This window comes from Pagrus pagrus (assembly GCF_965226575.1).
Source record: "Pagrus pagrus genome assembly, chromosome: 5".
Lineage (NCBI taxonomy): Eukaryota > Metazoa > Chordata > Actinopteri > Spariformes > Sparidae > Pagrus > Pagrus pagrus.
Window position 1 is genome coordinate 8,239,118 of NC_140189.1, and position 25,888 is coordinate 8,265,005.

At 44.6% G+C, this 25,888-nt stretch overlaps 2 protein-coding genes across 2 annotated transcripts; one reads left to right on the forward strand and one right to left on the reverse strand.

The window, feature by feature from the left end:
* The first annotated feature begins 34 nt into the window (after nt 1-34).
* Nucleotides 35-19,122, forward strand: b4galt1l (DP-Gal:betaGlcNAc beta 1,4- galactosyltransferase, polypeptide 1, like). The gene is made up of 6 exons (XM_084352855.1): nt 35-700; nt 2,312-2,547; nt 5,402-5,589; nt 16,242-16,364; nt 17,504-17,608; nt 18,011-19,122. The coding sequence occupies exons 1-6, from the start codon at nt 376-378 to the stop codon at nt 18,138-18,140; spliced, it is 1,107 nt and encodes a 368-aa protein (XP_084208981.1). The 5' UTR covers nt 35-375; the 3' UTR covers nt 18,141-19,122.
* A 1,726-nt stretch (nt 19,123-20,848) lies between these two features.
* exosc3 (exosome component 3) lies at nt 20,849-24,366 on the reverse strand. The gene is made up of 4 exons (XM_084352308.1): nt 23,694-24,366; nt 22,907-23,056; nt 22,249-22,400; nt 20,849-22,167 (listed from the first exon to the last, which is right to left on the reverse strand). The coding sequence occupies exons 1-4, from the start codon at nt 23,916-23,918 to the stop codon at nt 21,960-21,962; spliced, it is 735 nt and encodes a 244-aa protein (XP_084208434.1). The 5' UTR covers nt 23,919-24,366; the 3' UTR covers nt 20,849-21,959.
* Between the last annotated feature and the right edge of the window lie 1,522 nt (nt 24,367-25,888).

Consider the following 25,888-nt stretch of genomic DNA (forward strand, 5'->3'; position numbering starts at 1 on the left):
AGTTGGAGCCGAGCTGCTAACGGAAAGTTAGCAGATATCGTTCACAGTTAACGTTAAAGTGAGCGGAGGGAAGCTAAAGAAGCTAACTGCTATGTGACGCGGCGGCGCTGAAACTTTAAACTGCGTCTTGTTTGATTCTTCGGCTCGGTTTCTGGAACTTCTCGCTGGACTTTGACCGAATCTCGGTGTCGAAAACTTTGAGAGTTTCCAGTGAAGTTCGGTGAAAATGGAGCCCGACAGCAGCAGCAGCTAACGGTGACTTCTCGGGAACAAACAGTCCAAAGTTCCGCTCGGTCGGAGCTTCCTCGGGGCTTCCGCATCAGCCAGCCAGCTCGTGAACATTGTCCCCGCGGGTGAAGCAGTCCGTCGGTCACGATGGCCGGAGACTCATCCGGTAACTTTAACCTCCTCCACCGGACTTGTAAGCTGGTGGTGCTGCTCTGCTTCCTCCACATCTCCGTCACTGTCGTCTTCTACGTCCGCTCCCTCGACATCCGGTTCGACTTTGTCCGGAACCAGCAGACCCAGCATAACGTGACACAGCCGAACCCGGTCAGACACACCGAGGTCACCACCAGAACCGAACCGAAGGAGGAAGCCGCCAAAGTCCCGCAGCAGGACGTGACACAGCCGGAGGAGAAGAAGACCGAGGAGCCGGTGAAGAAGCTGGAGAAGTGCCCGGAAACATCTCCTTTGCTCGGTAAGAATCCGCCCGATGTCCCGCTGTGGCCCACTGAACCAGAGACGGTCCTGAGGGCATGACAGGCACAGACAGACAGACAGACAGACAGACAGACAGGTGAGCAGACCGACAGACAGACAGACAGACAGACAGGTAAGCAGACAGAACTGGAGTGATCAGTCACAGAGTCAATAACGTGAACAGTTAATTCAGTTAAAGAAAGTGAAATTAAGATGCGTGTGTGTGTTGACAGATCATTTGTATATAGTTTTGTGTGTTCAGGATGTTGAAGTTAGCTGTTTGCTGACTGGTTCCACTGAGTGACTGGTTTAACACTTGAGCTGCTGCTTTTCATCTGAACTCATTGATCTGTGATCAGTATTATCAATGATTGATCCGTCTGTCATCAGACACACACACACACACACACACAGTGTGAGCCAACAAATGTTCATTTAAAGTCCTGCTGCAGCTTTAACAGTCTGGACTCACAGAACTGATCTGGTTCTGAGCCGATCTGGACTGTGCAGGTTTCATGTGGTCTGAGCTGACCTCTGGACAGGAAGTGATGAAACTCTCAGTTTGATCCGTCTGATGATCGCTGATGTTTGTTATCAGTCTGATGGAGTCCATGTTTCCTCAGCTGTCTCACACACACACACACACACACACACACACACACACACACACATACACTCTCTCTCTCTCTCTCTCTCTCTCTCACACTCACACACACACACACACACACACACACACACACACACAGATCTGATCTTTCACACTGTGATGACCCTGAAGGCACCACACATGTTGTGTGTGACGAGTCCAGATGACCTGAGAACAGTTCTGTCAGGATGGAAAAGTACCAGCTGGAGTGAGCCTGTGTAACCATGGTGACTGTGTTAATGAGCTGTTGGGACTGAAGCAGTCTCTTAAAACACCAACATATTTGTGTGATTACATACTGGAGTCTGCTGCAGTTTGACTTCACTTCAGTCTCAGTTTATTTCTTAGTAACACCACAGTCCTGTTCACCTCACCTGAAGGTTCAGACTCGCCTGAGGGGTTAGTCTCACCTGAGGGTTCAGTCTCACCTGAGGGGTTAGTCTCACCTGAGGGTTCAGTCTCACCTGAGGGTTCAGTCTCACCTGAGGGTTCAGCCTCACCTGAGGACGTCTGTGATCTTCTGAATCTGGACATGTTCCTCCTCATACTTCACCAGAGGTCCTGTGACGACATGTTGAACAGTAATCAGCTGTACTGATGTTTAAAGTGATGACAGAAGCTCGTCAGCTCAGACACACTGTTTATTTACATTTAGTCTTTAGATAAATATGCTGAATAGTTTCAGTCACATTTTCATCATCATCTTTCATAGTTTGTCGACCAAAACTCAAAATGTTTACTTGTCCCGCACATGTTAGAACGTTAACTGTAAAGCTCTGCATGTGTCGCTCACATGGATGTTAGCTAACACGTTCACCAAGCTAACATTAGCCTGAAGTCAGATGTTAGCTAAGATCTGTTGTTAGCTCGTCATCGTCTAGTCTTTAAAAAGGTTAAATCCTGAATCGAGTCCAGTCTCTGTCTCCTGAGGTGATTATGATTTGCTGTGTGCTGTGTCCCCAGTGGGTCCTCTGCGGGTGGAGTTTAACATCCCAGTGAATCTGGAGCAGATCAAGAAGGACAACCCCAACGTGGAGCTGGGCGGACGCTTCAGACCCAAAGACTGCGAGGCGCTGCAGAAGGTCGCCATCATCATCCCGTTCCGCAAACGAGACGAGCACCTCAAGTACTGGCTGTACTACCTGCACCCCATCCTGCAGAGACAGCAGCTGGACTACGGAGTCTACATCATCAACCAGGTACACTGTGACCTCACTGTGACCTCACTGTGCAGTTTGACTTCTTGTACATGATGTTAATGTTAATGAGTCAGAGTTAAACAAACATGGCCGCCTGCTGTAAGCTGAGGTCATCAGAGACACATTAACTGGACATGATGTCATCACACACCTATCCTGATGACACTCAGGTCATAAACATGCAGACCATCCATTAGTGAATATAATCGTGTGTGTGTGTGTGTGTGTGTGTGTGAGAGAGTGAGTCAGTTAACAGACTCTAACATCAGCTTTTCTTCTGTTTGTTGTGACTCACAGTTGTTCTTCTTCTCTCTCTTGTCTGTGTCCTTCCTCCTCCTCCTCCTCCTCTTCCTCCTCCTCCTCCTCCTCTTCCTCTTCCTCCTCCTCCTCCTCCTCCTCCTCTTCCTCCTCCTTCTGTAGTTTCCTCCTAGCACTGCCTCCCTCGCTCACACCGCCCCCCCTCCCCTCTGCATGTCAGGCATTTCTGACCAATGGCTGTGGTTGCTGGAGACGTTGAGACCCGCCCCCTGCTTGGTCTCGGCCAATAGCAGCTAGCATGTCAGAGGGCTGCACTGGTAATACGGGCTTCTTCTTCTTCTTCTACTCTTTTTTTCTGTCTTTCTACTTTTCTTTGTTTCTCCAACAGAAAACCAAGTGAAACATGTTACACTGAATGTTGAGTGGATCTGTACTCACCTGTCTCCTCCTCAGTCACTGACAAACACCTGTCTGACACACAACTATTAAATAATCAATGAAATTAGGAGGTGATGACATGTGTTCAACATGACTGGGTGTGAAGCTGGACCACAGTGTGACTTGTCTCAGAGTCTGATCCAGATGTTGGACTGTAAAAGACATCACAGAGATCAAATGTTACAAACAGTAGTGACACAGGTATGACCGAGGCTGCAGGACTGACACAGTCTAACAATAAACTTTATCTAACACATCTGAGGGTTTAATGATTATCATCTGTTGTCTGAAAAAGTTCTGCTATCAGACGACATGTACACTGATGCTAAAGGACACTGTGTGGACATGTTGTGAACACTGTCCTCAGCAGTGTGTTGAACGTGTGGAGACAGACTCTCAGTTCACACCTGAGAGCTCAGCGCAGGTGTTGGTTGTCAGGCAACCTGTTGTGTGTTTACTGCTCTGTGCAGCAGTCAGACACCTGAGGACTCACCTGAGCTTCAGACAGGAAAACATCTTCTTTAGCAGTGGCCTGATCTTGTGTGTGTGTGTGTGTGTGTGTGTGCGCGTGTGCGCACGCGCAGTCAGACAGTGAAAGATGATACTCAGGTGAACTCATTCTGTCACTGTCCAAACAAAGACTAATTAGATCGACCCTGACCACACAGCTTGAGCCGCGAGGCGTTCAGGTAGTGTTTGAACTGACCACACCCTGTTCTGGTTCTGATCACCAACATGATAACAGGACGTCCATCAGGACAGTACTCTCTACAGTCTCTATACATAAAACATGTTCCTGCTTTACAAGAAACACCTGACAGGGCGTTCATGTCCAGCTCCACCGTCAGTCTTCATAGTTTTAAGTCTGTGAGCTGTGACAGGACGATGATCTGTTGAGTCTATGGGTTTGTACTGTGAGGACGACCTCATCAGGTTTTAATGTTAATATTTAGGAAATATTCTGTTGAGTTTGAATCTGCTGGTTGGATATGTGACTGTAAACATGATATTAAAGGTTTTTAGTAAAGGTTTGTTGTACAGACTCTGGCACAGTGTCTGTACAACAAACTGTACTGGTCCGACTGGCACAGTGGTGATGTTTGGCTCTGTCTGATCTGTTCTCTCTTCCAGCTTGTCTTTCATTCAGTATGTTGACAAAATGTTTCACAATAGAAGGTTGCAGCCCAACAACCAGACTTAACAGGACTGAAACTACAACAACCAGACTGTACAGGACTGAAACGACAACAATCAGACTGCACAGGACTGAAACTACAACAACCAGACTGTACAGGACTGAAACGACAACAACCAGACTGTACAGGACTGAAACTACAACGACCAGACTGTACAGGACTAAAACTACTACAACAATCAGACTGTACAGGACTCTAACTACAGCAACCAGACTGTACAGGACTGAAACTACAACAACCAGACTGTACAGGACTGAAACTACAACGACCAGACTGTACAGGACTGAAACTACAACAACCAGACTGTACAGAACTAAAACTACTACAACAACCAGACTGTACAGGACTGAAACTACAGCAACCAGACTGTACAGGACTAAAACTACTACAACAACCAGACTGTACAGGACTGAAACTACAACGACCAGACTGTACAGGACTGAAACTACAGCAACCAGACTGTACAGGACTGAAACTACAGCAACCAGACTGTACAGGACTAAAACTACTACAACAACCAGACTGTACAGGACTGAAACTACAGCAACCAGACTGTACAGGACTGAAACTACTACAACAACCAGACTGTACAGGACTGAAACTACAGCAACCAGACTGTACAGGACTGAAACTACAACAACCAGACTGCACAGAACTAAAACTACTACAACAACCAGACTGTACAGGACTGAAACTACAGCAACCAGACTGTACAGGACTGAAACTACAACAACCAGACTGTACAGAACTAAAACTACTACAACAACCAGACTGTACAGGACTGAAACTACAGCAACCAGACTGTACAGGACTAAAACTACTACAACAACCAGACTGTACAGGACTGAAACTACAATGACCAGACTGTACAGGACTGAAACTACAGCAACCAGACTGTACAGGACTAAAACTACTACAACAACCAGACTGTACAGGACTCTAACTCTGCGTGTGTTTCTTAGGATGGAGACGAGATCTTTAACCGAGCCAAGCTGCTGAATGTGGGCTACACAGAGGCTCTGAAGGAGTACGACTACGAGTGCTTCGTCTTCAGCGACGTCGACCTCATCCCCATGGACGACCGCAACATCTACAAGTGCTTCAGTCAGCCGCGTCACCTGTCAGTATCCATGGACAAGTTCGGCTTCAGGTGAGACTACACACACACACCTGTCCTGATCTGGACCTCAGTCATCGATCATTACAGGTGATCAACAACTCGATTAGACGATCTGTGCAAAGACAAGATGGTCACAGATGATCAATATATCTGATAGTTGGAGGATGTTCCCTCAGAGCTCACCTGTCCTCTCACCGGAAGGACGGAGGCTCAGTGAAGGTGCTGTTGTGAGATGCCCACGCAGGTTTATTGTTTGTGTCTTTGGTGTATGACAGTACAACAATTCACTTTATGAGACAAACCTTGTCACTTACCACGTTCATAGCATCAGAGGTTAAATGAGGAAAAGAAACATGGTCAGGTAAATAAATACAAAACAGAAGTGCAAAGGACACGTTGGACAGGAATGTACAGCCATTCATTGTCCTCAATTATACATCCCAAGTCTCTGTAAACTGTTACAGTCAACAGCAAGCAGTTGGTTGGTTGTTCTGTAAAAAACAGAAGCACAATGTTGCTCCACTGGTAGCCTGAAGTAGTCCATGATGTGATTTCCATCTTCAAACTGGATCCCGGATCCTTTCAGAAATGTTCTTTTCCTCTAAGGTTGTATTTCCTCAACATGTCTGCACATGACATAAACACACCTTCTTCATATAAATCGGCAATAGTACACAAACCATTAACATGCTTCTTCTTCCAATACACTGGTGTCCTTCCGATGCTAATCATCGAGTTATGTCATAAAGGAAAATACAGCTGTTTATAATATGATAATTTACACATTTTATTGGTCCAGATCTCTCTGGAGAGAGACATAATGGGATTCAATGTGCTATTTGTACACTGAGATTTTCTAGCAATGGGGGTAAAAGGGAATGATAGATTATTTTCAATATTGACCCATTATAACTGGGTTTCTTTATCCCAGTGTTTGGCTGTCTTGGCCATTTCAAAGGAAATATAGTATAGTGTTGAATCTGGCAAACCTAGACCCCCTCTGTCCCCAGGAGAACACATTTTACTAAGTTTAATCTTTTGTCTTTTCCCCTCCCATAAACATTCTTTAATTAACGCATCATATTGTTTGAAAATCTGAGGGGCTATAGCAATTGGCAACATCATGAGTATGTAATTAAATTGTGGTGCCACCACCATTTTTATTACATTAACCTTCCCCCATAAAGTGAGGTTGATTTTTCCCCATTTATCTAATTTCATTTCAATTTTCTGTAGCAAAGGTTCAAAGTTTAACATGGACATTTCCTCCATGGTTACAAAATCCAGATAAAGGTAAAGCTTCTGACTTTGTCCAGTTAATTTGATATCCTGATAGTCTGGAGTATGATGGAATTGTGTCCATTAAGTGTGGTGTTGAATTCAATGGGTCTTTTACCAGTATCAAAACGTCATCTGCTTACAATAATAGTTTGTGCACTTTCCCACCGCCTTCCACCCCTTCAATATTCTCATTTGTTCTGTTGTCAGTTGGCAGGTGCTCTAGTACTATATTGAACAGCAGTGGTGACAGAGGGCAACCCTGACGAGTACCTCTAGTAAGGTTAAACAAAGGTGAGATTATTCTGCTAGTTATCACCGCCGCTTTGGGGCTTCTATATAATATTTGGATCCATTTGATAAAATTTAATCCAATTTAATCTAAGTTGCAAATAAGAATTTCCATTGGACCCGGTCAGTGACTGGCACCGACTGGGTGATTCAGCCATATCAAATGCAATTATCTTCTCATATTGTCCGTTGACAATCTATTTTTTCATAAAACCTACTTGATCGGGATGTTTAATACTCAGTAGTGCTTTTTCAGGGCATGTGGCCAAAATCCAAGTTAATCAAACTTATGCGTCCATAATTCGAGGGGTTTGTGGTGTCTCGATATTTTTTGGGTATTACCGTTACTAAAGCCTAATTGACTGTTGGGGGAAGTGATCCTAATGTAAAGGCCACAGTGTATACTTTATGTTGGTGCCAGGATTTCTATATACTGCTTGTAGTACTCCACTGGGAGTCCATCAAGGCCAGGTGACTTTCCTGCTTTCATGTGTAACACAGCATTCCTGACTTCACTCTGTTACAGAGCTATCTAAAACCTCCACTTGTTTGGACGACAGTTTAGGCATACTAATGTTGGAGTTCTCCTCCTTTTCGGGGGTAGCATCTGATGTATATAGTTCTTTATAAAATTGTTGTATGACCTCATTTATTTCCTTTGTTGAGGACACTATTGTGTCACCTTTCTTAAGTGCTGGTATTACATTATGGGATTGATGTTGTTTAAGTTGTCTAGCAGGTAGCTTTCCTGTTTTCTCTCCCCCTTCATAGAAAGTTGTCTCAAGCCTAAACAGAGCAGTTCCACTTTTTTATTATAGATTTCGTGCAGTTGAAATTTTAGCCTACATGTATCTTGATATAGCTTAACTGAAAAGTGGTTTGATAGTTCTACTTCCTGATTTTTAATTTCAGTCCCCAAATCCTTAATTCTCTTCATATCCTCTTTTTTCTTTTTAGACTCATGTGCTATCAGTTTACTCCTAACATGAGATTCTGAAGCTTCCCATTCCATTGCTCTTGTATCTGTACTACCAGCATTCATTTCAAAGAAAGTTTGAAGATCCTCCTTCAACAATGAATTAAAATTCTTGTCTCTTGATATTGATGTATTCATTCTCCATCTACCTTTTTTTTCTGTATCAGCATTTATATCAATTGCAAGTTCTACTGCAGCATGATCAGAAAGAGCCATGGTGTTTATTTAGCAATGTATGACTTGTTGTATAATATTATTTGATATTAAGAATATATCAATTCTGGATCAATGGCAGAGTGAGGAAATATATCCAGCAGGCCCATGTCTTCATTTACATTTAGGGCATTTAGCAGATGCTTTTGTCCAAAGCGACTTACAATAAGTACATTTGTCACAAGAAAGAAACCACAACATATCACCGTCGTTAAAGTAGAAAAGAAAAAACTAGAAACAATTTTCAAGCCCTCATCTGAGTAAAGTAGCTGCTATTTATCAAGGATACCTTAAGTACAAAAGTGCTATGATGTAAGTACTAAGGGTAAGAACATACAAGTGCATATACTTTTTTTTTTGTTTGTTTTTTGGGGTGGGGGGGTGGGGAGGGAGTCATGCTATGCGGGGTCGAGGTGAAGTCTGAACAAGTGAGTCTTGAGTCTTCTGCAGAAGATGGCGAGTGACTCTGCTGTCCTGACATTGGTCGGGAGTTCGTTCCACCACTGAGGCGTCAGAACAGAGAAGAGTCGTGACTTCGCTGAGCGACCTTTGTTTGCTCTTAGCGATGGCGGTACCAGCCGGCCAGCTGATGTAGTAGAGCAAGTGCTCACGCTGGGCTGTGTGGTCTGACCAGTGTTTGGAGGTAGATGGGTACAGTTCCATTGACGGCCTTGAAGGCCAGTACCATCGTCTTGAATCTGATGCGGGCTGCAACAGGAAGCCAGTGGAGGTCAAGGAGGAGGGGGGGGTCACATGGGAGAATTTGGGTAGATTGAAAACGAGGCGCGCTGCAGCGTTCTGGATACGTTGCAACAGTGTGGTTGCAGAGGCTGGGAGTCCAGACAAGAGTGAGTTGCAGTAGTCCAGGCAGGAGATGACCAGCAATTGGACCAGAAGTTGCGTTGCATCCTTTGTGAGGAAAGACCAGATCCTGTGGATGTTGTAGAGGGCAAAACTGCAGGGTCGGGCCACTGCGGTGATGTTGAGGATTACGTCCAGATTCCTCGCAGTCGATGAAGGTGATACTGTGACGTCCTCAACAGTGACTGACAGGTCCATGTGAGGGCAGTCTTTCCCCAGGATGAAGAGGAGTTCAATTTTACTAAGGTTGAGCTTGAGATGATGCACAGTTGTCCAAGCGGAGATGTTTGCCAGACATTTCGAGATGCGCGTGGCAATGTGGGTATTGGAGGATGGGGGAAAAGAGAGGAACAGTTGGGAGTCGTCAGCATAACAGTGGTAAGAGAATCCATGTGATATGATTGCAGAGCCTAGTGATCTAGTGTATAGTGAAAATAGAAGTGGCCCTAGTACTGAGCCTTGAGGGACACCAGTCCACACCAGAGAGCAGGGTTTGGACAAGGAGCCATTCCATGTGACCTGAAAGGTGCGATTTGTCAGGTATGATGTGAACCAGGTTAGAGCAGAGTCAGCGATGCCAAGTTTGGCCAGAGTGGAGAAGAGGATTTGGTGGTTGACTGTGTCAAACTCAGCAGATAGGTCGACAAGTGGGACAAGGCTCTGGAGGCACGGAGCGACTGAGTCACTGTGAGGAGGGTCGTCTCAGTGGAGTGAGCAGTCCTGAAGCCTGACTGATTGGGGTCAAGAAAGTCGTTTTGTGAAAGGTAGGAGGACAGTTGGTTGTAGACGGCACATTCCAGGGTTTTAGAGAGGAATGAAAGAAGAGATACAGGTCTGTAGTTTCGGATGTCAGCTGAGTCTAGGGTGTGTTTCTTTAGGAGTGGCTTTACTGTAGCTGTCTTGAAAGGAGCTGGAATACGGCCTGAAGTGAGGGAGGAGTTGATCAGGGTGGTGAGGAAAGGCAAGATGCTGTGTGAGATGTTTTGGAGAAGAGAGGAGGGAATCGGGTCGAGGGAACAGGTGGTGGCATGGTTAGACGTCTATTGTGTGTGAGCATCTTCAGAGAAGAGTGGGTTGAAGCAGGTAAGGCTGTCATAAGTGAGGGAAGGGGGAAGTGCTTTCACTGATCATACTGCAGCTATCTCCTTTGACATTATCGTCAGAAAAATATCTGGAACATGGTTGAAGTCTCCTGCCAAAATGATCTGACCATCTATTTCTCCCACAGTCTTATTAACATTCTGAAAAAAATTTGGATCCTCTTTATTCAGTGTGTAAATGTTGCACAGTATCATCTTGGCTCTGTTTATCAATGCCTGTATACACACCATCCTGCCTTCATCGTCTTTGGCCTCCTTAAGCAAAATGAGACTTCGTGTGTTGTTTACCAGTATAATGACCCATTCTGTCCTAACCTGTCCAACCCAACCCTGTTTCAGTTTCACTGCTTCACGTTCTTTAAAATGGGTTCCTTGTACAAAAGCAATGTGGGCTTTATTATGCCTCAGATAGGTTCGTTCCCTCTGTTAATAGGACTGCCACATCCGTTAATGTTCCAGGTTATGTAACAACGTTCCTAGCCATGTTTTATGTGTTAAATTTATACCAAATGAGGCTCAACTTGTCCCACACTGCCACCTCCTGTAGTCTCAGCGTCTCCTGTATCTCACTTGTCATCACCAAACGTAACTCGTTTTCCGCAACTTATGAACCATAATGTGAACCTTAACACACATGTAGGAAAACAAGTAGGGGTGCAACGGATCAAAAAACTCACGGTTCGGATCGTTTCTCGGATCAGAGTCACGGATTGGATCATTTTTCGGATCAGCTGTTTAGTCACATTATTACTTATCCATCCAAACATCCAAATAATATTATTGATGGATAATTCATACTGTGACTGAACATGGCCTTAAAATATTCTGATTCATTGCATGTCCTTTCATTTTTCAGCCTAGGCTACATTTACAGTAGGTTACAGTTTAGCATCTCTATTGGCTATCTGTTGCATCTGTAGGCTCGTTCACTATTTTTCTCATCCTCTTAGCTTATTACAATTCTCACCTTTCCTCCTCTTTGCCTGATCATCCTCTGCCTTTCTTGCTGCAACAAATGATAACTTGGACTGATGCAGCCTCTTACCACTACGTTGCATCTTTGCTCCGATTCATTTAATTGCCGTTCTAAAAATAGACCTGCAGTCACGTCGCGACCGTGTTTACTTTCGGTTTTAATGAAACGAAACTTAAGGAAAAAAGTACCGAGGACATGACCTCGGTGTCCTCAAAGGTGGCTACGGTCCTGACCTCTTTCCTTCATCATTATATTTGACAGGGAAGCCAAAATGCTCCCATACAGGGGATTTAAATGTCGTGGGCGTTCAAGCTCCTCCGTTCCTCCGCTCGCCATGACCACGCTGCACTTAACAAGTGTGTGGATTGAACATGCGCACAACTTTTTTTTTTTCAGAAATCAATCCGCGGATCACGTGTGTGCCGAACCGAAGATATTGATCCGAACGGATCACGGATCAATGATGATCCGTTGCACCACTAAAAACAAGACAAGACAAAACATCAAACTTAAACAGGCTCCAAACTAGGGCTGCCCGATAAATCGAATTTTCATCGTCATCGCGATATGAACATGTGCGATAAACACATGCAAAAGACTGCCTGACACAATGAATAACAAAAATCATTTTGTTTACATGCGGCATGCATGCACCGTGAGCATGCTAACATTTAGCCTATCAGACGGAGCCCTGGATACAAGTCCAATCAGATGAAGCCCCAGCTAGCCGTTAGCTACCCTGACAAAATTAATCGGCATCAGTTTGGTGGTGATTGCCGGGTTATGATGGCTGAGGGAGGAGAGAAAAGTGATGAAAATGGTCGACGAAGAACAGCACTTCTGCTATATGGAGTTATTTTGGATTGAGGAGAGACGACGTTGTAACGTGGGCTAGTGAAGTAGGCATCAGTTTGGTGGTGATTGCCGGGTTATGATGGCTGAGGGAGGAGAGAAAAGTGATGAAAATGGTCGACGAAGAACAGCACTTCTGCTATATGGAGTTATTTTGGATTGAGGAGAGACGACGTTGTAACGTGGGCTAGTGAAGGGGAAGGTGATGGTCCACTTTAGTGCGGCAACGCCGGGTAGCTCCGGTTACTCAAGAGACGGCAGGCAACATTGGGGGTTTCCGCACAGCACTTTCAATTCGTAACACTGACCATGCCATGCCAGGTCTCTAAGGCACTAATGTTACAGGCATCCGTGCAAACGAACACACCGAGGTTCTTCTAACAACAGTTTACAAAATAAAAACACATTAAAAGGGAAATCTTCGCTCTGTTAGCATTACCAATTAAACAAAAGGAGGCGCCACCTAGTGGCGCTACATTGAATGACTCTGACTGTTACAACGTGTTACAAAGACAGGTACTGTGTAAGCACATCAGCACATCTTCAGCACATCAGGGAATGTGGTACATGTCTGAAACCTAACAAAGTTAACATGCTGGTTTTCTTGGCCAAGAACTTGTGTTAAGGGAATAACTAAGGTTGTAACTTGACCTAAAGGGTAGATTAGTTTTCCTGATTTTATTTTCTCTTGATTTAGTGGGCTGGCCCTACTCTATTTCAGTTCATACTATAGATCTCTGCACCTTGTTAGGCAGACTCAAGGGCCTTGATGATTGTGATGAGAGACATTACAGTTAATATAAAGTGCCATGTTTAATTTATATTTATTTAATTATTTGTTTCCCCCTGGATTTTTTTTATTTATTTCAACTCTGCATGGTAAGAGATGTTTTGGTTGAGTTTACAAGAAAAATAGTTTAAAGGGAGCAGGGGAACTTTAATTTCATATGATTATAATGTCTTATTTAAATTAATGTTCTGCTTAATTGGTTGGGTATTCATGTGCAGTTTGTTCATTAAAAGCATGTTCAAAATAATTTATTTCATTCTTTATTCAGTGGGCATTGGCTATTCAATGTTTCGGGTCTACGTTAGCTGTCTACATATTAATGCAGAAACACTATTATTAACTGTATAGTTAATAATATGCAAACTTCAATATTTGTTTATTTATCGCAAGTTATATCGTCATCGCAATATTGAACAGTGCTATCGCACATCGCAGATTTTAATTTAAAAAAAAACGGAGATTCGATTGTGAAAATTAATATTCGACTATGGAAAAAAACACATCAGCGGCTGCTTTGCGAGTGGGCGCACTGCATGATGGGTCAGGGACAGGTCACTTGCACAGCGTCACTCACTGCTGAAAGTGAGACGCGACAAAAACCGTGGCAGATGCGGATGGCAGAGAGAAAAGCGAAATGGCAGAAAGTTCAGAGCCCAACTCAGCAGCAGAGAGAGTGGTTTGGACTCTAAGCAACCTAAAAAGCCCCGTTTGGAAATACTTAGGATTTTGGTCAGTAGACGGCAAAAATGCGGAGCCTCAAGATAAAGTTGTATGCAAGCTGTGTAAGCTACAGTTAGCTTACCATTCCACCACTAGCAACATGAGGGCAGTTTGCGCATAGAGAGGGGGGGGGGGGGCGAGCGAGAGAGAGGTCTACGGTCCTAAAAGTTTTACGGCATAGGCCATTAGTTCATTTACTTATTTTGTAATGTGTAGGTATGTTTTAAAAAAAAAAAACCTATACAAGTAGTTATGTCTCGTTGTATTAGTTTGTCCTCCTGTTATTGACATAATGCGCAACTATAGATATTCGAATGGTTCGAACCTATGTGTTTTTTTTAGAGGTTATATTCAAACGTCATTTTGGAGCAATTTTGACAGCCCTAGTAGTTAGCAGAGGCTGGCCGTACTATTAGGCAAACCAGGCATTTGCCTGGAGCCCCGGGCCCCATACAAGGCCTTTTGGGGCCCCCAAAATGCCCTCTTTATATTTTGTCCCCATATTTATTGTTTTTATAAAAATCTCTTCACAATAGTAGCATCAGGATGTCTAATTTGATCAATTACTCATGTTTTGACGATCTTTCTGACAACCATGCACCCCCCTTCAGTCTGCACTACATGGACTATTCCATGTTACGCATCACGCTCATCACGCTGCATGTATGCGGAAATGATTACGGCGTAAAATCCAAAACAGTAAATAGTGGTAAAGGGGGAGAAGAGGTAAATCGAGAGAAATGAAGCGAATATACGAAAGCGGGTCACAGAAAAAGAAGAAGAGGGACCAAAGGCAGGAGTTTATTTCAAAGCTGCCAAAGCTATCAAGCTTTCTGCCATTGGCAGAACAAGAGCAGCCATCTACACCGTTTGCTTCCAGTATATAGCTCTATACCACCAGATAAATCAGTCTGCAAGGTATAAACTGCAAGTAACGAGACAGTCCTTGTATCTTTCAATCTTTTTTCTTTTTTTAAATAAATCTTTATTTAACCCTGCAGTAACAAATGTCAAGTCTTTACTAATATTGTATAACCAAGGTCATATGAATCTTTGTTAAGAGCTGAAGAGTCAAGATTATCTTGTCAGTGAGAACATGCATTAGTCAGGGGCTGAAGAAGATGGAAAGAGGAAAGAGAAGGAGGAAAACTAAAGTTGAAACAAATTCAAATCTATTTGCACACATCCATGCCTTAGGACAATATGAGAGTTTGCAATATCCATAGAAAAGGATGTTTAATCCAATATGGATTACACTGGCCGAGTGTGATGGAAGAAAGGAAGGATAGTGACTTGTTCATCCCTTGTATGGAGTATCTCATTATGCGATATAAGGTACATTAGACTGGTAGATGCAGGGCCCCCCAAATGATTGTTCGCCTGGAGCCCCCAAATGGCTAAGTTCGCCACTGGTAGTTAGCATACATCTCGGTGGTTGAGCTCGTCTACTGTGCCGCCATCTTGCTCGACTTACTAACATGACTCCACTTCCATGTGTTTCGATCAAATCCCTCTCATATTGATTATCAGTAAACTGAGATGTGTTTTATTTTGAAATCTTCCTGTTCTTGTCTAAAGAATGAACCACAGACACATTAATGACGTCATCAGTTAATCCACACACAGGAAGTAACACGCAGACAAAGATGCTGTCTGCAGCTGTGACATCACAACTTCCTGTTGTGTGATGATGTCAGCAAAGGTCAGCTCAGCTATTGGCTGCCTGTTGTGATGCTGTCATGATGAACCTGCTGAGCCGTGCACAGTGCTGATCAGAAGGTTTAGTTCAGGGTGTCTTCAGGTTCACTTCCTGTCAGGAGGGAACAGAACAGTGTGTTTCCTTAAAGTGCTGACAGCGACACCACAGAGGAAGATATCTGCCCTGAAACACCACCATCTGTCAGGCTCTGCACTTCCTGTTTCCTGCACACACACACACACACACACACACACGGTCAGGGTCATGTGACAGTTTAAATTGTGTCTCTTGTCTTCCTGTTGTTGAAATGTGAGAAACTGACTGCAGATCAGGTGACACGTGTTTCAGACACCTCACAGACCTCCATTAAAATAGACCAGTGTGACAATGATGACAGGAAATATTAGCTCTATGTTAGCTCTGTGTTAGCTCTGTGTTAGCTCCGTGTTAGCTCTGTGTTAGCTAGCATCTCCAGGTGAGGAACAGAGTCCTGCTGTCTGTCCTGATGTTCACGCCTCTTAAACATCATGAACACACTGATCAATATTCTCCAGGTGAGGAACAGATAAACATCATGAAGCCGATCACTGATCAATATTCTCCAGGTGCAGTTTGATTCTTTCCTCTGATTCTCTGCTAACCTCTCACAATAAACGCCCTGTTAATAACTTAATGATGGTGTCATTCTTACAGTGAATTAAACCAACTATGAAACTATGTCAACACACCTTTCCACACCTCACCTGTCCTGTGTGTGTGTGTGTGTGTGTGTGTAAACATTGACACTGATGATGAATGTGTTTGTGTAGATCTGAACAGGTCAGACTGGATCATCTCGTCTTTCTCGTACGTGTGGTTTAATGTTTTAACAGGTGTGTGTGTGTGTGTGTGTGTGTGTGTGTGTGTGTGTGTGTGTGTGTGCGCAGGTTACCGTACAATCAGTACTTTGGAGGCGTGTCCTCGATGAGTAAAGAACAATATCTGAAGATCAATGGCTTCCCCAACAACTACTGGGGCTGGGGAGGAGAGGACGACGACATCTACAACAGGTCCACACACACTCACACAAACACACATACACACACACACAGTCAGGGTCATGTGACAGTTTAAATTGTGTCTCGTCTTCCTGTTGCTGAAATGTGAGAAACTGACTGCAGATCAGGTGACACGTGTTTCAGACACCTCACAGACCTCCATTAAAACAGACCAGTGTGACAATGATGACAGGAAATATTAGCTCTGTGTTAGCTCTGTGTTAGCTCCGTGTTAGCTTGGTGTTAGCTCCGTGTTAGCTCTGTGTCAGCTCTGTGCTAGCTCTGTGTTAGCTCTGTGTTAGCTTTGTGTTAGCTCCATGTAAGCTCCGTGTTAGCTCTGTGTTAGCTCCATGTTAAGGTGGTAAGGTGTGTGGTTATCACAGGCTGAACATATTAACACGTTTTGTTCTCCAACATAAACTCCATCATTAAATGTCCACAGTTTAATTATAAATCTCCTCTGTGTGTTAAGTGGTTAGCGGTTGCTAACAAGTGTCTAAATGAGACTACAGAGGTTGTCAGGGACATTAAACACTGACTCATCTACTCACTAGTCCGTCTTTACAGGCCCACTTTAGTTACAAACTATTCTAACTCTGACTTTACAACTTGTACACTGATCAGTTTATAGAAAACCTGTATAGTTAGTAATTGTGCAGTAAGACGCTCAGTGGTGGTGACGTTTAAATCATGTGACCGTGATGTTTTCTGTTTGTAGCTTAACATTAGCTTTTTACTGTTACACATTTAATTTACACTTCAAACATCACACAGAGGAGGTCATCTGTGAAGATTATCTGGATGAACAGAACCTGGAACGATCAGAAACTTGTGTTTGACACCCAGATTATTTTCTGTAATAATCCAGAATACAGTTCAATAATCCCACAGAGGAACCAGAGTGATGCTAACTTCAGTTAGCTACAAACAGACGTCATCACTACAGCTCTGTTCAAAGCAGGAGAGCAGCGCTGTGACACAACTTTACAACTTTATTGTCCAGCCAAGGACGGACAGTCTACACCAGCTGCAATCACAGTCAGTGAGTCATTGGTCAGTGAGTCATTGATCAGTGAGTCATTGATCAGTGACTTTTGATGACATGTTTGTATTGTGTCACCTTTGACCTCTGTCCTGTTGTCTGTCCTCAGGCTGGTGTCTAAAGGGATGTCCATCTCCAGACCGGCGGGTGAGACGGGGAAATGTCGGATGATCCGACACGACAGAGACAAAAAGAACGAGCCCAACCCTCAGAGGTCAGCATGGTCATTCATCTATTGATTATAGATTATCAGAATGTATACAGGCTGAGGATCCTTCAGTCTTTTTCCTATGATGCAACAGGCTCTCAGCTACAACTAATCAATCAATCAACCGACAAACAAACAATTCATGAGATGCCACCATAAAACACTGCTCTTTAGTTTGAGACCCTGCTGGTCCAGAACTGGTCCTAACTGAGCTAACAGCTAACTCAGCTAACAGAGCTAACAGCTAACTGAGCTAACAGAGCTAACAGAGCTAACGGCTAACTCAGCTAAGCTCAGCTCTATTAATTATTCATCTGGTCGATGACCTGACTGATGACTTGATTGATGACCTGGTTGATGACCTGGTTGATGACTCGATTGATGACCCGGTTCTTTGTCCCGTCTCAGGTTCGACCGGATCGCTCACACCAGAGAGACGATGCACAAAGACGGGATCAGCTCTCTGACCTATCAGGTGGTGAAGGTGGAGAAGTTGGACCTGTTCACTAAGATCACGGTGGATGTGGGGAAACCGTGATGATGGCGGCTGACAGGAAGCGATGCGGTGAAACCAAATGTGCCTTTGATGCTTGAATCTGAGGGTTCTGGTCGGCCTGGCCGGCTCAGACGTGCTGGACTCAAACAGCTGTTGGGCTGTTTCTTCTTCTTGTTTTTGCACAAACAGACAGACTCCATGTTTGTGTGTTTTCTCTCTGGACTCCACTTTGATTGGACGCTGACTCTAACCAATCAGCTGCCTCCGTCTGTCGGTCAGACGCTGCACGAGACAATGTTCTGAAAGTCAGTCAGAGACAATCGACGTTGCTGGGTCACATGATGCGGGCTTTACTGGTGGGGGATTATGGGTAATAAACAGGGTGGGGCTAGATCTGGTCTGATCCAAATCCTGGTTCTGCTCAGTGATCCACTTTCTATTGCTCTGATTATTGATCTGTGCTGTGATCACTGGAGGCTCAGCACATCCAACAATCAATCAACAGCTTTATTGATCACTGGTCACTGTGTGGAACCAGGTTCACCTCAGAACCAGATCCAAACACCAGCCCTGTGTGTGTGTGCGTGCGTGTGTGTGTGTGTGTTCAACAATCCTAAAGTTGATTTTAATCAAATGATTTATTTAAAAACTGATCAGCTTTCAACCAAAACAGAACCAGAAATCAATGGAATGTATTGATAAGTGTCCTTATCTGATGATCAGAACCAAAGAGTTAATTTAACCTGAACGTCTGTTTATTGATCCAAAATATCAAACTGATCACCCGATCAGTCAGCCCATTGTCTGTGTTTATCTGAGAGTGTGTATGTGTGTGTGTGTGTGTGTGTGTGGGTGTGCGCTCTGATGCTGTTTTCTATCTTGAATGTTAAATCTTTATTAGTCGTTGACAGTCTGTCTCTTGGATGAATCACCGTTGTTGTGCCTTAATGAGTCCAGTGTAAATGTGGAGCTGCTGGAAGAACCACTCTGTAACTGTGATGATGATAAACAGGTGAAGAGCTGATCTGGAGTCTGTGTCTGTGTCAGTGTGAGTGTGTACAGGTGAGCTCACCTGTTCTTCTGCTGTCTCGTCCTGTCCACTGCTGCAGCTGTTTGACGTCCAGTCTCTTTAAGACTGAAGAAATGTCCTCGTCCGTTTCATTTTAACATTACTGCAAAACTGTCAGTCAGCAGGCTCGTAGACCTCAGCTCAGGTGATTACAGACAGGTGTGTCATTCAGACACTTGTTAGCAACCGCTAACTGCTTTTAGACACACGGAGGAGCTTTATAATTAAACTGTGGGACATTTAATGAACGATTTTATAACAACTTCTCGGGTTTCAGTTTCTAAAATGTCAGATTTCAGTTTCTCTACGTAGATTCCTCTGTAGGTGAGACAGCAGTCGTCACTATGAGCAGATTTATTGTGATGTTCCTCTTGTCTACCAGCTTTTCTGAGCCCAGTTGGCTCCGTGTTGGTTCTGGTGTAGATGAGACGATGTGGTTCACTGAGCGGTTTAACATAAAACTACATGAGGTTTGACTTTAATTACAACAAACTGACAAACATCATCTGTGTGACTCATGACACAGTTCAGACAGGATCAATAAGCATTCAGTGTTGATGAAAGGTCTGTGATGTCACTGGAAGGGGCGGAGCTTCAGCTCTCAGTGCTTTAATTACCTTCTCTTTACTTTATTCTGTAATGTTACATTAACATGACTAATAATTATAATCTCATAACAGCAGTTTTTATTGAGATCGTATCAATGCATCTTCTCTTTGATCCCTCTGGGACTCCGTACTGCTGCACCACACTGAGGCACACCTGAAGCTAATCAGGTTCAACTGATGTTTTTAAACATGCAGAGATTTCTTCACAGAGTGGAGCGTCTGTCTGTCAGTGATGATCTCTGATGAGTACAGACTGCAGTGACATCATCATCATCATCATCAGTGATGTTTCCTTCTTTTTACTGGTTAAAGTGGAAAATGAAAGAATTCATCCTCCAAACCAACAGGGGGCAGCGTATCCCACAGTGACTGCTATCTGCTGCTAACTGTAGCTGCTGTCTGCTAGTTAGCTCAGTTAGCTGTGCAGTAAGAGGTCCGGATGGATGGGAGGTTCATCACTTTCTTTGTTTGGCAGAACAGAAGCGGTGAGAATGAACTTGCTGCTGAGGTTCTGTATTTATCTCAGTCCTGCATGGGTCCACATGTCCACTCTGACTCTGTTAGATAAACTCATGTCTGGGTCTGTCTGGCAGAATAAAAGACCCGAGTCAGACTAACAGTACCGAGCTCAACGATAGAGAGAGGAGGCTCGTCTCTACCAAACCTCTAAAGGTATTATTGGACAAGTCAACTCACTGCTGTAACTCAGGATGAACAATAACCAGGAGACAGGTCGGTTCCAAATAGAACAGGAGTCAGTACAAGAGGTTAGTTTATCAGTCTGACCCTCCTTGACAACAAACTGGTGAATGAAGTTAAAATACAGAATGTGTGGATGAGACGTACTGTGTGGGTGAGGGACAGTCAGAAGAGATCTGGGGAGCACCAGCATAGAGTTCCTCTCATCAATGTGGGACAGTGGATTCAAGCGGTGGGAATATAAAGGCCTGAGTACGATCGACCAGCTTTCTGAGGGCAGTGAGATGAAGTCATAATGCACAACAAGATGTTTCATTACTGACAAAAGAGGCACTAAACCCTCACAGAGAGATGAGATTAAAGGACCACCAGGCTTCAAACTATATTTTATTATGATAATGGAAAAACATCTGCCAACCAAGAATCTTGTCCCCACTTTGTTGGAGACATTGTGTGATGACATCATGCAGATGTCCTCTGGGACTGTCCAGTAATAGAAAGACAGACGGGATATAAAAGATAATGAACTTCACTATTTCAATGCATCTCATGTTGTTTGTACTCAGAAGATCAGAAGTTTACACTGCGTATACTAACAGACCCAGAGACTGAAACCAGTCCATATAATGAACACATGACAACATGACAGCAGATGAAGATGGACATTTTTCTACAAGATGGACTCTGACGGTTCTGTTGCATCTACAGATTTAAGCCCGAAGCTAAATACTCTTAAAAAGGTCAACAGAACGAGAAGCTGTTTGTTGAGGAGTGTTTAACAGTGTCTGATGTTCAGTGTTGTTGACATTGACATTTAAATAAAGTTCAAAATAAAAAAGAGGTCCGGAAGCTCACAGGTTTCAAGAGCCAGGACGGGCCGAGGCTAGCTGGTTAGCATGCTAACTCCATGAGATATCTCTGTAGAGACATCAACACGTGTCATTTCTTCACCTTCTGTTGATCATTTTAATTCATTTAGACTTTTTTTTAACTGAAATTCACCATTATAAAAATAATACCGGTAATAGCATTTTTCATGTTGGAGAATATCCAGTGTGGAACTGGATTCAAACTGGAACTGGTTCCACTTGGCGTTTTATTAAAACCTCTGGACGTCTTCTGGACTTTTGTCTTTTTTGTCACGAGCAGCCGAGGACAGAATTCAGAAATACGACTGAAACAATAAACTGTTAGATGTTGTTCATACTTTAGTTTCACAAAAACACATTTTGACCCGTCCAAAAGGTCCGAGAACGTTTTGTTCTCCGGGTCAGAACTTTGTAGGATCCGTCTGATCCACGTTCAGACTGCAGCTGCAGACGGCACCGACAAACACGACTGATGTTTCAGCTGGGATGGAAAAAATTGTGCAATGGTCCTTTAAACTCCAACAAACTAAATCAGTTCTGCACCAAAAACCCAGAACCAGAGCCCCTGAGAACTGCTTCAGGTGGACCAGCAGGTGTCCTTGCGGTCCGACCCGGTCTACAGCGCCCCCTGTGCCACCCTCCTGAACAGCTGCTGTCTCTGCGGTGCCGTCATGGTGTCGCAGCTCTGCAGCAGGTTTGCGATGACGAGTGTCTGCTGGACGCTGGAGGACTTGACCCACAGACGACCGTTCATCCCCAGAACCAGCTCGCAGGGGAACAGCTGCTGCAGGTCCGACAGGACGTCACTGTGGGGGGACAGCAACCTGGACAGGGGGACACACAGTCTGAGGACAGGGACATTCACACCTGCTCACTCACACACAAACACCTGAGGCAGCTCGTACCTGCGGACCAACCCCAGAGAGACGCTGAACAGCAGGCCGCCCCCTCCAAACACTCCCATCCCATTGGCCCGTCCAGAACTGTCCACACACACCAGCTCCGGCTCCATGTCCTTATTGGCTATGACGAACTGAGCGAACACCAGGTCCCCCACCTGCACAGGTAACACACGGGGAGAGAGGGGTCACACATCTGGACCTGCCTGCGTCCTCAGATTCTCACCTGGACCTGTCTGTGTCTCACCTGGACCCACCTGTGTCTCACCTGGACCTGCCTGTGTCTCACCTGGACCCGCCTGTGTCTCACCTGGACCTGTCTGTGTCTCACCTGGACCTGCCTGTGTCCTCAGATTCTCACCTGGACCCATCTGTGTCTCACCTGGACCTGTCTGTGTCCTCAGGGTCTCACCTGGACCTGTCTGTGTCATCAGGGTCTCACCTGGACCTGTCCGTGTCCTCAGATTCTCACCTGGACCCGTCTGTGTCTCACCTGGACCTGCCTGTGTCCTCAGATTCTCACCTGGACCCATCTGTGTTCTCTGAGTCTCACCTGGACCTGTCTGTGTCCTTGGTGTCTCACCTGAACCTGCCTGTGTCCTCTGGGTCTCACCTGGGCCTGTCTGTGTCTCACCTGGACCTGTCCGTGTCCTCAGAGTCTCACCTGGACGTTGGGCCGGTTCCTCTTGGTCGCTCCCTCAAACGCCAGGTAGGACAGAGACGCCTGCTCACTTCCTCCAAAGTCCACCTTGAAGACGTCTCCTGATTTGACTGTCACGATGCCGATGATGGTCTCTCCTTTAGCGGGGACATACTGAGGACACAGAGACAGACTCAGCTCCCAGCATGCACTGCTCCAACACATGTCCTCTTCTGACGAAATGTCCTCACAAAAATCTTCACTGTTAGATTGACTTTACTTTAGTCTTCTACCTGGATCTGCTGATCTCCGCTTAAAAATATACCTTTTTTAAATTTGACTGAATCCGGTTGTTAGAACTTTAACTTTCAGAACCAAAACTGAAGTTCTCATGAACGGATTTGGTCTTGTGAATAATTCGGGGTGTGACTGGTTCACTGAGCGGTACTGTATTACTAAATAATCTGATCTATTCAGAACCGAGTCACGCTGCTCGCTGCAGTAAAGCCCGGCGGTCTTCAGCGGACGGAGGGACGACATGACAGTGGACCTGATTCATTTAGTTTAACTCTGAGAGCACCACGCACAGCCTGGTGACATCATGTTACAGCCGTAATCACAGCTGGAGCTTAATGATCTGATTCAGTCTGAAAGTCTTGTCGTATGACGCGTTTGAGGTCTGCTGACGAGAAAACCTTTAAATTGCGACTTTTCTAAATGGGATCCTGCCTGTTGTAGAAGCTGCTGCTGGACGCAGACTCACAGTAAACGGCTCGTTCGTGTCGGTGTGAACAGGACGTTAAAGTCTCACCCTCCTCTGCTGTGAGTCGATCCAGAACATGTTGGGCTGTTTGTGTCGGAGGACGCCGCTTTTACACACCAGCAGCCGGTCTCCGCTCCGCCTCAGACCCGGACCACACACCACCTTCTCCGGTTTAACGTGATCCGTCAGAGAGATGGTGTCGTCGGCCTCAGAGCAGAATTCATCTCCCGGTAACAAAACCTCCCCGACTTTCTCTTTTACAGCAGAAAACATCGCGACTCCTTTAAGCTCCGCTCACATGTGTCGCTGCTGCTGCTGTTGTTGTTTTACGGACAGAAATAAATGTGACACACAGGAAGCCGGAAGCTGCGCCTGCAGCGCCCTCTGCGGGGCGCGAGGAGCAACAACATGTGAGCGCTTGAACACGTCACAACATCTGTCCTCACACTCGCGCGCGCGCATGCGCACACACGCACCGTGTTACTGTAGTAGTTGTAGTAGCAGCGGTTGTCCAGCAGGGGGAGCTGTTGGTCCACTCAGTCCTGCTGGAGGTGTTGCAGAGCCTGTTCACCCTGCTGCCGTCTGGAAGGAGATCCAGTGCAGCTTCTGTCTCCAGGCTGTGAGGCTCCTAAACTCCACCATAAATAAGAGTTGTTGTTTGTTGACTATGTTAAATGTCTTGTGTTGTAAATGATCAGTAAATTAAATTCACCTTGTAAGCATAAAGAACTGAAATAAAAATGAGGCGAGCGATGTCAAAGAGTTCTTTAAGGGAAGTAAATTAATTTATTGTAAATACTTGGTGTGAAATAATAAACTCTGTTTCCATTTTTTATACAAATGCATTTACAATACATAAAATACTGAAACTAAACTAAACACAAGAGATTGTTGAACATTAACATTAACATGGAATTAGTTTTATCACAACAATAATTGAATTCATCACATTTACTGATGGAGAATGAACCTGAATCATCTGTACAAAACATGAAACACTGATGTGTAATAAAAATTCAAACATCAACCATGTGAGCATAAAAACTTCAGAATACTTGAAATATAATAATACTTCCAGAACCAGTGGCTCCTCCCATTGTGGTCTGGGTAGTTGTGTTATCAGGTGTGGTGGCTTGATGTCCTTGATCCTGTTTTCTAGCACCCTCATAGTGTTTGGACTCCCAGTGTAGTGGGGTTGATCACTAAAGAAGCTGTGTGAGCTGTCTAATGACACCAAGTAAGACACAAAGCCCACACTACATCAGAATATCATCATCATCCTTCACTCCTCTGACACTGACTACTCTGAATTCAACTGTTTGGTGTTTTCCGTGGCTGAATCTACACAACAACATAAACCTGTTCACACAGGTTCCACCTTTGGATGCCAGTGTTCTGTCCTGACCAACAAAGAGTCTGAGAACATGGACACAACCACCAAACCAAAGACCTGCAGCCTTTCTGGAGTCTCATTCTGGGAGGAGCTCGTCTGAATGCAGCTGTATGGGCCAAAGACACAGGTGAGCCATCAGAATTGAAATTAAATGACAAATTGTTTGGACCTGACAGAACTCCAACTGATTTTTTCACCATCATACATGTCAGAGACGACATGTTCATGTCTGCAGCTCGTGTTGTTTTGAATCTGAGGATTTTCAAGCAGTGCTGAGTTTGAGGTGTAACTGGTATGTTTGCAGGTGTCAGTGGGAGTCCAGCCGTCCGAGTTGTTTTTAAAGACCTTGTTGAACAAATATTCTGATCCGACAGATAGTATTAGTATGAGCTTTAACAAATCATCAAGCTGTGTTCCTGTTATATTACGCCTTGCTGCATGACTCATTACCATGAGCAGTGACTCGGCCTTTGTCGTTGTACCTGCTGACATTAGTACTGATCTGAGTCTGAATGGATCATCTTCTGGAAGATCTTCGTCTCAATTTCTGACTTGACTCCAGAACCTCTGCTGTCAGATGATGAATCACAACGAAACTGCTGAGCCATGTGACCTGGTTGCAGCTCAGATGTAAGGAGAAAGTGACCAGATGAAGATATAAGCTACAACATTCACGAGTACATGTGTCTACATACAATGACAGTGAACCGAGAAATGACTGATCGGTGTCACACAGCTGGTTGAGCCCTCAACATCTGAACCTGGTCTGGTTTCTCTGCAGTTGACAGTAAGAGGCGGTTTAAAACTGAAGGCTCAGTCCAACAGGACATGTTTAAAACTGAAGGCTCAG

Bases quoted from the DNA above. Each gene is read 5' to 3' on its own strand.
- b4galt1l (XM_084352855.1), top strand. From the start codon at position 376: ATGGCCGGAGACTCATCCGGTAACTTTAACCTCCTCCACCGGACTTGT. The intron at 701-2,311 runs GTAAGAATCCGC...CTGTGTCCCCAG, and splicing joins GGAAACATCTCCTTTGCTCG to TGGGTCCTCTGCGGGTGGAG. The intron at 16,365-17,503 runs GTCCACACACAC...GTCTGTCCTCAG, and splicing joins GACGACGACATCTACAACAG to GCTGGTGTCTAAAGGGATGT.
- exosc3 (XM_084352308.1), bottom strand. From the start codon at position 23,918: ATGTTTTCTGCTGTAAAAGAGAAAGTCGGGGAGGTTTTGTTACCGGGA. The intron at 22,401-22,906 runs GTGAGACTCTGA...TTACCTGTGCAG, and splicing joins GGAACCGGCCCAACGTCCAG to GTGGGGGACCTGGTGTTCGC. The intron at 22,168-22,248 runs GTACGAGCTGCC...CCCCCTGTCCAG, and splicing joins TCTCTGGGGTTGGTCCGCAG to GTTGCTGTCCCCCCACAGTG.